At 40.1% G+C, this 10,464-nt stretch overlaps 2 protein-coding genes and 1 pseudogene across 3 annotated transcripts; 1 reads left to right on the plus strand and 2 right to left on the minus strand.

Annotated features, from left to right (window-relative positions):
• Positions 1-659: 659 nt before the first annotated feature.
• LOC116253304 (uncharacterized) lies at positions 660-1,688 on the minus strand (annotated as a pseudogene).
• A 1,090-nt stretch (positions 1,689-2,778) lies between these two features.
• LOC116252228 (60S ribosomal protein L14-1-like) lies at positions 2,779-4,982 on the plus strand. Its single transcript, XM_031626361.2, has 5 exons — positions 2,779-2,933; positions 3,070-3,171; positions 4,042-4,171; positions 4,486-4,598; positions 4,707-4,982. Exons 1-5 carry the CDS (start codon positions 2,931-2,933, stop codon positions 4,761-4,763), a joined length of 405 nt encoding a protein of 134 aa, XP_031482221.1. The 5' UTR covers positions 2,779-2,930; the 3' UTR covers positions 4,764-4,982.
• A 637-nt stretch (positions 4,983-5,619) lies between these two features.
• On the minus strand, positions 5,620-10,092 carry LOC116252063 (uncharacterized). Of its 2 annotated transcripts, none has more exons than XM_031626105.2 (6): positions 9,859-10,084; positions 9,617-9,740; positions 7,241-8,462; positions 6,856-7,149; positions 6,469-6,728; positions 5,620-6,394 (listed from the first exon to the last, which is right to left on the minus strand). In XM_031626105.2, the coding sequence occupies exons 1-6, from the start codon at positions 9,908-9,910 to the stop codon at positions 6,175-6,177; spliced, it is 2,172 nt and encodes a 723-aa protein (XP_031481965.1). In that variant the 5' UTR covers positions 9,911-10,084; the 3' UTR covers positions 5,620-6,174. The 2 variants fall into 2 exon arrangements, with proteins under 2 accessions (XP_031481965.1, XP_049933176.1); XM_050077219.1 differs by having other exon boundaries at positions 6,308-6,442; positions 6,558-6,728; positions 9,859-10,092.
• Positions 10,093-10,464: the final 372 nt, after the last annotated feature.

Here is a 10,464-nt window from a genome sequence, read left to right on the forward strand (position 1 = left end):
ATATCATTCCAATCTGACTTCTATTTTCATATCTGTAGTTGAACCGCATTATGATATTCTTAAGAACCGAAATTTCAAAATGTGTGAATATTAGATGTGGGATTTTTATTAAAAACTGAATATAAAACATAATTTGAATGCGGGTTTGAATGTGTTGTGATATTTATTTAAAACCAAATTTGTATCCATTTGGAAGTTCCTTTATATCTAATCAGATAGGATTTCTCAATGAGATTTTTTTTTTTTTTTTCATATACTTTTCTGAAGCAGTCTGGTTGGGTATTCAGCCTGAATTCAATTCACTGACATCCCTACTCAAAACCTGACTCGAAGCAATACGGGTTATGGGTATGAAACATCTGAACCAAATGCATCCAAAAGGGTATAGCTCTAATTACGTCCTGTCGTAAAATGAGGCCAATTGGCTGAGTTTCTGTTTGTTTCTATACAAACTGAGATTTTTATAACATAAACCATAGTTAAACCTCCTTTTATGCAAACTAAAAGGAAAAAAAAGAAAACTGTGCTATCACTAAACAGCATTGTGATTTTTCATTCTTATCTTGTTCTATTTGCCACATTTATGCATGAATGGTCGATGGAAGGCTTGTCACATATATTCTTGTTTATCGTTAAAAAAAAAGTCCAGATTGCGGTTCCTTGAGAAAACAGGAAAAAGGATCATTGTTGGGACAAGTTGGCCGGATATTTGACAGCATTCTTGGCCAATTTCTTTGTCGCTGCATCCCCAAGATCAACCTCACACGCATCAGCTAGCTGCACAAGGTAGAGGAGAACATCCGAAAGTTCCTCTCCTAAGTGTTCCTTATCACGTTCTTCCCAGTCTGGCAGCCATTTTGCTACCTCTCCCCTCCATTGGAGCTCACCTACTTCTGTAATCTGCACATAAAGAGATGGACAGACTGATCAAAAAATCGCAGGAAGCAGTACGCTTGTTATGCCTCAAACGAAATTCATGAGGTACTGCACAATCGTTCATATAGGATTCATTTAAGAGATAGATGCTGCGATATAAGAAAAATCATCATTATTCGCGAGCATGGGAATTCGGCCATCGATGGGTCTAAGATTTCTGTGCTCTCATTTTGCTTGTGTTATGTCAAGGTGAAATACCATCTATTTTTCAGATCTCTTGATCCTATGAATTTTTACTTTCTTTTGTCGGACCTTCCATATCCTTAGCATGTTGTTCTCCAAGGTAAACTTTAGATGCTTGATTAAAGTAAGAGACTGTGAAAAAGAGTTATGGCTGTTGTCACATTTTCTGCAGCAGTAAAATTACTGATGGTATCTCGAGTGAATGTTTTACTCTTCGGCAGTAACAGCACTTTCATCTACATAATAGTAAGAAATTCAAAACTGGGGCAAATACCACACTTATATATATATATACACGATCATCCATTTTAGCCTCGGTGACATGATGTTTCAAGCGTCGAGCGATCAGCGGAAAATGAAAAATAGGAATGGGCGTATCCAGAAAGCAAAGGGGGATACTTGAGACGAATCATACCATGGCAAGAAGGAGATTCCTCGGGTTGTGAAACTTCTCCCACCCTCTCTCTCTCTCGCAAATTCTGCAAGCTTCTCTCGAAGCTCCTTCAGACTAACATCCACTTGCTCTTGCATCCTCTCCTTTTCTCCTTCCATTCCTCTCTCTCTCTCTCTCTCCCTGGCTTTTCTGTGGGAAGCATCGAGGTGCCCTCCACCGTGCATTTATAGGTGATTTTTTCCCGACTTATCATGGAAGTTTCTTTCATTGCAGAGAAGGAAGGAAATGGTAGTTTTTTATTATAATGCTCGTATCCTGCAAAATCCCATGTCATTGGTCTTTTGATCCCAATTGCACCATCATGTCCAAATAAGATGGACTGAGATGGGTTCTTAGTTTTTACATGCTAGATGCCCAAGTCTGGAAAGTATGTGAAGCAACCTTTTCTAAAAGAAATGGACCTACCATGATGAAAACCTTAAGTCTCTTGCTAAACCCATTTGTTCATCAACCGCCTCATCCGAGCCAAAGAAACCCAAGATCCCACGTCTTCTGGTCGGGTTGTGAGCCCGGACTTCTTGGACCCCTTCCAGTTTGGCATCCAAGTCTGGGTTTCAACAGATCTCCCTTAATCCATTTCGGGAAGGAAAATCAAATCTGGTTAGCATTTATATTTCGATTTGGCTTAGGATTTCCCTCCTCCCCACTTTTTTCTTTCTTTCTTCTTCTTTTAATCGATCGAATACAATTATGACAAATATTTGAAGCCAATTAGCAGTGCAAAGTTGGTTTCGGCAATGCGTGTTGTACATCAAAAAACCGATTCGTGGATGTGAAAATTGAATTACGTAGCTGCCAAATCCAAGCTAGTTAAGTTATAAACTCTCTTCATCAGGACAATATTATGAATCTTGCGGGGCAAATCTCGGGAAAATAGATGTACCAACATTGAAAAGAGTACTAAGTTATTACATGTATATTTCGGTCATAGGAATTAGATACTGCATACGAACCACGGAAGAACATGTCATAGTGATAAAGAAGAATATCTCCTTATGAATTGAGCACGAATGAACTTTCAAAATTTGCTGGTTTTCCAAATAACGTACGATAGAATGAAAAGAGTGCGATAGGAGAAGACGATATTTTCAGCCATTGGTATTCATTCATTCATAAAGTGATTCAGTGAAGGAATGTTCTGGAAGTTTAGAGGAAAGATGAGGGTCTTTTGGAAAACTGATTCTCACGCATCCCAGCCGTCATCTTGCCCTAGATCGGACGGTTGACAAGCAGAGAGTCCGTCTCATAAGCCTTCGGGCGTCGACTGCGCGCCTCTCTTCTCTCTTCTCTCTTCTTTTCCCTCGCTGTTGCGCTCCTCTCGCTTCTCTCTGGTCGGAGTCTCTCTTAATCCCTAGCCATGGTGAGTGATGTTGCATAGAACCCTATGTCTTTTTCTTTGGTCACTTCTTTTATTTTCTCGCCAGTATTTTTTCGCTGTTGAAATTCAGATCTACTGCTTCTGTTTTTTAACGATTCGTTTTTCGTTTTTCTTTTAGCCGTTCAAGAGGTATGTGGAAATCGGACGTGTCGCAATGATAAATTATGGGAAGGAGTACGGTAAGCTCGTTGTGATCGTCGATGTCATCGACCAGAACCGAGTAAATTTCTTGTTTCTCGGTCATTGTTTCAATTTTTTTAGAGTTTTCTTTGCTGTTGTTTCTGTGATATGGTAGCCATTTTTCGGCTGCGTGTTTTTCTATGTCGTCGTTGCTGCTTGTGATTGTTCGAAGAGTCGGTTAACCCACTGACTGGAACTTATAATCGTCTTCTATGGTTTCCATGGCGGTTGATGGATTGTATGGAACTGTCATGGCGTAAGGCTTTTGAAAGCAGAATATACATAGGCATGATTATTTGAGCATGGACGATGGATGGCTTCCTTACCAATTTTCAGCCAATAGTGTCAAATAACGGAGACGAGGATTGATAGGTGAAAACTCGTAACAACCATCACCTTTTTCTCGGGTGTTATGATGAATATTTTTTGGATTCATTTTTAGTGGTTTCTGATTATGTTCATGTCCATGCAAATAGCGAGAGCAGCACGCTGGTGATTAGATTATCCTATTTGGAACCTCGGTATGGTATGTCTCAGTTGCTTGACAAATTTTTTTCAAACTTTCACAGATAGAGATGTCAGACATGACCTCTGTTTTGGTTACTCGAGAATAAAACTAGAAAGGGTTCCAGAAATGATGTGGTCGCTTGTTATAAGATATGGCTTGCGGCATATAACCACGAAAACTGGTAGGAATTGGGGGAAATTTCGGAAAATACGGTGCTATTAACTATTACAGAAGGGATAAATTTGGAATGGCAAAGTTCATATCACAGAGTATCGAACTGTATGAACCCTTTGTATGTGAAGAAGATTCGGTGACAGTAGATTAACAATCTCTTCTCATGTATTTTATTTTTTTCTTTTTCGCGGTTAAATTATTGACCTTTTTTTGCCTTTATGTCGACAGGCTCTTATCGATGCACCTGACATGGTCAGGGGTCAAATGAATTTTAAGAGGCTTCACCTAACCGACATCAAGATTGATATCCCAAGAATCCCTAAAAAGAAATCTTTGATCGCTGCAATGGAAGCTGCAGGTATGTGGTTAAATTGTTAAAAGTATACCCTTAGCTTATGTGAACGGTGACGTGTAAGTCGCAAGAGTGCACTAATCCCTTGGCAAGAGTGCAATCGTAAGGCACGAGTGCACCAAGTTTATCAGCATGCTGTGCATCACATACTACTATTAGTGGCAAAAAACTGCATAAGGATAGACTGCTTCCTATGGTCAGAGCGTCTATGTAAGGTCACGGACCTCTTGCACTCTAGCCAGAAGTGGGTTCTCTCATTATAATTTGGCAAAGATAATTTTATTTTCTCGAGTTATCACGTCATTTGTTGTTGATTACAGACGTGAAGAACAAGTGGGAGAGCAGCTCATGGGGTAGGAAGCTGATTGTGCAGAAGAGGAGGGCTGCACTAAATGATTTTGACAGGTTCAAGGTCATGTTGGCAAAGATTAAGGTTTGTATTCCCCCACATTCTTACTTTAACATTTCAGTCTTCCTGATACCAAAGTACTTCGAATATCCTGACTGTCTGTTTTCCAATCTGTTTTCTTCTTTTGTGCAGAGAGCTGGCTTGATCAGGCGGGAACTCTCAAAGTTGCAAAAGGAGAGCGGGGCGTGAGAAGGATGACGTTTCTATTTTGGGCTTATTGATTGGTCCCTTTTTGGATCATAGGGAATTTACAAGAATTGTCTACTTTGTTATTTGCTGCTGTTTTCTCTTCAGATTGAGTATTAGGGGCCTTAGGACTAAAACATTGTTCTCTTCTTTTTGTCCACTTGAAAGGACAACCGTTCTGTATTTCATGATGCCTTCAATTCAGAAACTTCTCTTTGTTAAGGCTCTCATAGTGATTCTCACATGTGAGCGCCTTCATTCAAATTTGTACTTTTAAATCATGAATATCTTCTATGCTTGTTTGAATCAGAATTTAGCGTTAATCCCTTGACGCCTTTAAATGGACGCTCGCCAACCAATCCCCTTGCTAAACGGCATTTGCACCCTATCCTACTAGCCTCCATCTTACGATGTTTGCTTTCCTTGGTTTCCTATGTTCAATGGTGATGAATAACTTTGACTAAATCCATTTTGAGATTTTCCCTCGTCATTTGGCATGTTCTATCCGCTCCTATAACACCAGTTATTTCCGATGTAGTTGACCTGTAACAAGGTAGATTTGAAGCTGATCTGAATTGCTTAACCCTGTGATCTTCGAGTTTGTCTTTCTAGATGAAACCTATTTTTAGCCGTGTGGACAGACGCATGTGAACTCGACGTCTCATTTCGATGCGCTTGCCCCGTTGGTGCAATTGCTCTATCCCTGGGTGTCCAAAAGTGGATAACGCAAGAGGAAATAAAAAATTGATGTGTTGAGCTAGAAAATGCAGAAACACTAGAAAGTTAGAAACCGTGTTCAGACTATTCGAACATAGAAATCCGAATATAAGTTGACCTAAACAGTAAGGAAAATCATACATGAAGACGAAATGTCACTATTTATATAATGAAACAATGTTCTCAAATGCTTCAAGAGTTTGGATGCGATGAACTTAAATATATTCTATGCACATTTTGCTCTATTCCGTTGATGGTGGAAAAAGGGTTCCACTCTAAATGGGTGTTTTAACATATACGTTCCAACTAGTACATGTTAGCATACCCGTGTCATCTTTGGAGTTGCATGGTATAAGCTGATCATGCAAGCTCTGGCCGTTCCAACATTCTGAAGGAACATCCTGTTTGTACGTTGTTCATTTCAAAGGGGCAAGTGAAGACATGTTGGCTCTATTCAGAGAACACCATGTCTATCTACCTCTGTCCCCCAAGGAAGCACGATAATCACGTGCAATCCAAGAACAGTGAATATTTCGAATGCATGATTTTGCCATCCTGCTTCACGGGAGACCGAATTGCTTTGAATTAGTAAATTCAAAACTGCGGCAACATATGAGCTCCTCCCACTTTTTCACTTTTCCAAATTAACTACTTGTCACCAAAATGATACTCACAAAAGAGTATTATTTTTTACCGCCTATCCATGTGTGACTGTTCCGTGATATTCTTCAGCAATCTCTGCCAATTTAGCTGCATCGGTTGAGCTAGAACTGATCATCCGACAGAGTCTCATGAAGAGCATGTGCACATGATGTCTGCCTGTGTGTGTCCTCCAAAGGATTTGAAGCATATCGTGCGGTATGACTGTTGCTGGCTGGACGTGCCACTTATGCCCATCAACCACTCTACCATGCAAACTAATGAAAGAGAAGACGTAAGCACGACACCCAACTGCTTGTGGAAAACTGGAGAAAAAAGAAAACTCAATCACCTGCTCAGGATTTTGACCATGTTCATAGACTCACTTGTTTCAAAATGCACGTCTACAATGCAGCTGGCCCTCCAGACCAATCTTCTTACCGTTCCAACAGATTTGCAAATATTATAGGCAGTTCTATTTTCAGTCTTTACATTGATGTTGGAAATCCTCATAATTGTAGTTTGTGGCACATCTACTCTTGATATATCAAGCTGGGATCCTGGCACGGTTATCACTCTAGCAGCAAGAGCTCTTTCTTTGGCTTCTTCAGTCTGTAGGATTTGATGGAATTCAAGTATTTTAGGCAGTTGCAACAACGGAAGTTCATGAAAGTGATAGATAATATGTGGTGCAAAACAGGAAACCAAAAAATATTCAGATAAGAGGTCAAAGCATTACCTTGAACACAATGTAAGCAATGGTGCTTGAGCAACCCAAAATGATGTTATCGATGGGTCCATAGATGGAAAACAAATGCCTAAGGTGTTCAAACCTCATCTCAGGGGTAATACCTTGGATTGTAACAGCGCGACTACAATATTCCAGTTGCACAGGTACATCATTTACATTCTCACCAGGAATTGATGCCATCTTCGATTTCATAGGCATTGGTAAAATAGCATTTATCACAACTAGTGCATTAGTAACTACATGGCTCCCTTGTCGTGTTGCCACTGCTGCTGACTCTGCTGTCTGTTTGAAATTAGCAATCTTGTCAGTGCAATAAGAAATGCTAATGAGCAATCTCCTGCATCTCATGCATTCAAAAGGCATGAAGAACTACCTTAAATTGAACAAAAGCAAAATTATATTTGCTTTGCTTGTTTGATGGACCAAACTGAACTTCTAAGATAGTCCCAAATATATGAAACGCAGACATTATGTCTTGTTCTGTAGCTGTTCTTGGTAAAAAGGTCACTAACACGGTATTTTGTTGCTTTCTAGTATCTGCCGTGTCTGATTTCTGTGCCATTGCCTTCTGAGACACCTGCATAGGCTCTTCAGGGCCAGAAAGCAAGTAATCAGCAGCAGCATAATCAGAGTCATCACCACTTTCAGATTCTCCCGTCTGTGAATTGTGAAGCTTTTCGCAGGGGAATGGATGTGCAAATCCATTTTTCTTAGTGGCTAATATTGAATCAAACACGCTTACACCCTCAAGCTTCCTATGTCCTTCCTTCTGTTGGGTCTTCCTGTCTGTTCCTGTGTCAGTAGTTCCATCTTTATCATCATCATTATCTGATATTTGAAGGTCAGTATTGTGAAGTTCCTTCATTTCTGTTGGGTATGCTTTTTCACATTTATGCCAATCAGCATTTTCCTGATTCTCCTCAAGTTTAACCATTTCTTGCAGCTCCTTATGAAACTCCACATCGTGGGGTTCATTTTTTCCTGTTGGATGGACACTTTCATATCTACGCTTCTCATTCTTCACATCTCCTGCATAGTCCTTGATTTGCTGAAGAAGAGCCATTCTTTTACCTCCTTCCTGGTTTGGATCTAGTGGTCTTCTGAAGCCAGAATTCTTGCTGAATAATCCTTCTGCTTGAGGAACAGCTTTTTTAACAAGAATATTAGCCAGCCAAGAAAGTTCGTGGTCACCAGATTCAGGAAAAGTTCTATGATCCTTCAAAATATGAGGACTATTATGCTCTACTGAAGCATCACTAATTGAGTTCAGACAACCTAAACCAGAACTATGTGTTACTTCACTAGAAGAATTACTGCTTAATGATTTGTCAGGTCCCTCCGTTGGTTTGTCCTCTACTACCAGTGGTCCTTGAACATGTTCTGACATTGTTTCAGTAGGAAAATCTTCTGAAGGCAGTTGGACATTTCCATTCTTAAGCTGTTCATTGCTTGAAGCCTGGTCAAGATTTTCGTTCCCAGGCAAGAGCTGTCTCTTGAGATCAGAAAGAATGCCCCTCAAGATGTACTGTGCACCACCCACCTCATCATGCACTTGTTTCACTGTAGGAAATGCCCCTTCATTTGCCACCATATATCTGCATGAGAAACCATGGTGAAATAGATCTAGAAAATTCAAGAACTAAAGGCTCTTTACGTTTTTCTATTTTCTGGAAAAGCAGCTAGAGAAAAGCTAAACTCTCCAAAATGCTATTTGACAATACAATTACTCTAAAATGCCTTATGCAAAAAACCACATGAGTATCTCATTTTTGGAAGCAGGCAATGAGGAAAATCTTGACGACACATATACACACATAAAAGCGGGAGGACAAAAGAATGCTCATATAGGTAAATAAGGCACAATTTACTGTTTATCTTGCTCAGTCATGCTAGACATAGGGCAGGTTGCACCGTGCAGAGGATGCGTCCCAGTACATAAGAGCATGTTGTTCTCATGATCTTATGGAATGCGACTAAAATAACTCCTACAAGTCTTTACTTAGTACACACACATATCTATTGACACACAACTCCTGAATCCGATACCGTCTCTCATTCTTATTTGCAAACCATACAGACTCACAAGCAACATGTAGATCTACATCTTAACGACTGAAGAAAATGGAGAGAAAGATAACATAAATTCAACTTAACCCTTCCAAAAAAGCAGGAGGCGACGGCAGTGTTAACCCAGGGACTCTATGTTGCTATTGCAATAACGAATCCAATTCTATGCCATTTATGGTAAAGTCTGCAATATCCTAAAACATAATGACGATGCTACAGTTCAGTTGAATAAAGTAAAGACACAAGCCAATTAATTTAACGGTGACCATCATCGATACATGAATCTTGTTCTAGCATCCAGCTAGAGAAGTACACGCACCCGCCATTGTTTGTTGGTGAATTAACAATTATTAACAATTTAACACCACTTCAATTTTTTGGTCGATTCTCTTAGAACATAGGTCTTATATCTCGAATAAATAGAAGTCACGATTTATAGGTGGATAAAACACTCAGGAATACAGGAATAATCGATTCTCAACACAATAAGATCAATTTCTCATCGCTCCCGCGGTTTGTCCGCAGGTTTCTGTCACTCAAAATCACGAGAAACTGTACCCAAATGCGAATTCTACCTCCTTGAATCATCAATCTATGAAGTTACGAATATACCCATAGTATCCGTGCCAATAAACAGAAAAGACGGAAATTATTGGAAAGGGGAATGATTAAAAGACATTACTTCTTAACGACGGATTCGGTTGCGGCGGTTCTCTTCTCCCTGAGCTCCTCCGACTTCTTGGGCAACGCGGATTTTCCCTTCTTCGTGGAAGAAGACATTGAATGCCAAGCTTGAACAATAGGCCCTGTTTATCCCCCATCCCACGGTACCCCCAACCACCCAAAAGAAAGGTATGTTACTAAAAGTTTAAAAAAAGGCTCCATGAAAGACAGCTCCATCACTTTTGTAGGAATGGAGTATACCTCTTCTTTGCAGACGGACTCCGGCGACAGACCACGAATAAGGATTCCCCATTTTGTTCCACAGCTCCCGACAGGAATGTTACGCTCCCCTTCCTCTCCCGAGCTGTGGGGTTTCCCGAGAGAGACTTTGAGAGGTTTATGGCTCCATGGCGGAGAACGCAATCTCCGTGACACAGATACACAATCGAGTTCGTCTAATCCCATGAAACGACACGAATCATGGAAGAACGGTAATAAAATATAAATAAATTCAGAGCGATCCAAAGCATTTTTTGTAGTTTTTGGTTCGTTCAGTTCAATTGATCGCTCTGGTGTCAATATGGTCGGTGCTAACCATCTTTTGAGCAAAAGGAGACGGGATCAACATGGATGCTGGTATTTCTAAGATCCTTTTTCTTATTGTTTAATTACTTTGAATGATTTGCTTCCTTTTCAAAGTTAGTTTCTGATTTCTGAAAAGATTCGGCTCTGGGAAGCAGATCCAATTTCGGCCAGTTCGGACCCTTTACTAGAAGAGAGTAAGGTATGCAACGAAGAGGACCGTCTCTCAATGGTTTACCCTGTGGAGATTGAGAAGGAATAAACTAGGCTGTCAATCACATCCGT

The sequence above is a fragment of the Nymphaea colorata genome, chromosome 4 (genome assembly GCF_008831285.2).
Source record: "Nymphaea colorata isolate Beijing-Zhang1983 chromosome 4, ASM883128v2, whole genome shotgun sequence".
Lineage (NCBI taxonomy): Eukaryota > Viridiplantae > Streptophyta > Magnoliopsida > Nymphaeales > Nymphaeaceae > Nymphaea > Nymphaea colorata.

What these genes read in the sequence shown, in the direction of transcription:
- LOC116252228 (XM_031626361.2), top strand. An exon ending in ATGTCATCGACCAGAACCGA is followed by an intron (nt 3,172 to 4,041) that starts GTAAATTTCTTG and finishes TTATGTCGACAG; the next exon opens with GCTCTTATCGATGCACCTGA. An exon ending in TCATGTTGGCAAAGATTAAG is followed by an intron (nt 4,599 to 4,706) that starts GTTTGTATTCCC and finishes TCTTTTGTGCAG; the next exon opens with AGAGCTGGCTTGATCAGGCG.
- LOC116252063 (XM_031626105.2), bottom strand. Translation starts at nt 9,910, where the DNA reads ATGGGGAATCCTTATTCGTGGTCTGTCGCCGGAGTCCGTCTGCAAAGA. An exon ending in AGTCCGTCTGCAAAGAAGAG is followed by an intron (nt 9,741 to 9,858) that starts GTATACTCCATT and finishes GGGGATAAACAG; the next exon opens with GGCCTATTGTTCAAGCTTGG. An exon ending in ACCGAATCCGTCGTTAAGAA is followed by an intron (nt 8,463 to 9,616) that starts GTAATGTCTTTT and finishes TTTCTCATGCAG; the next exon opens with ATATATGGTGGCAAATGAAG.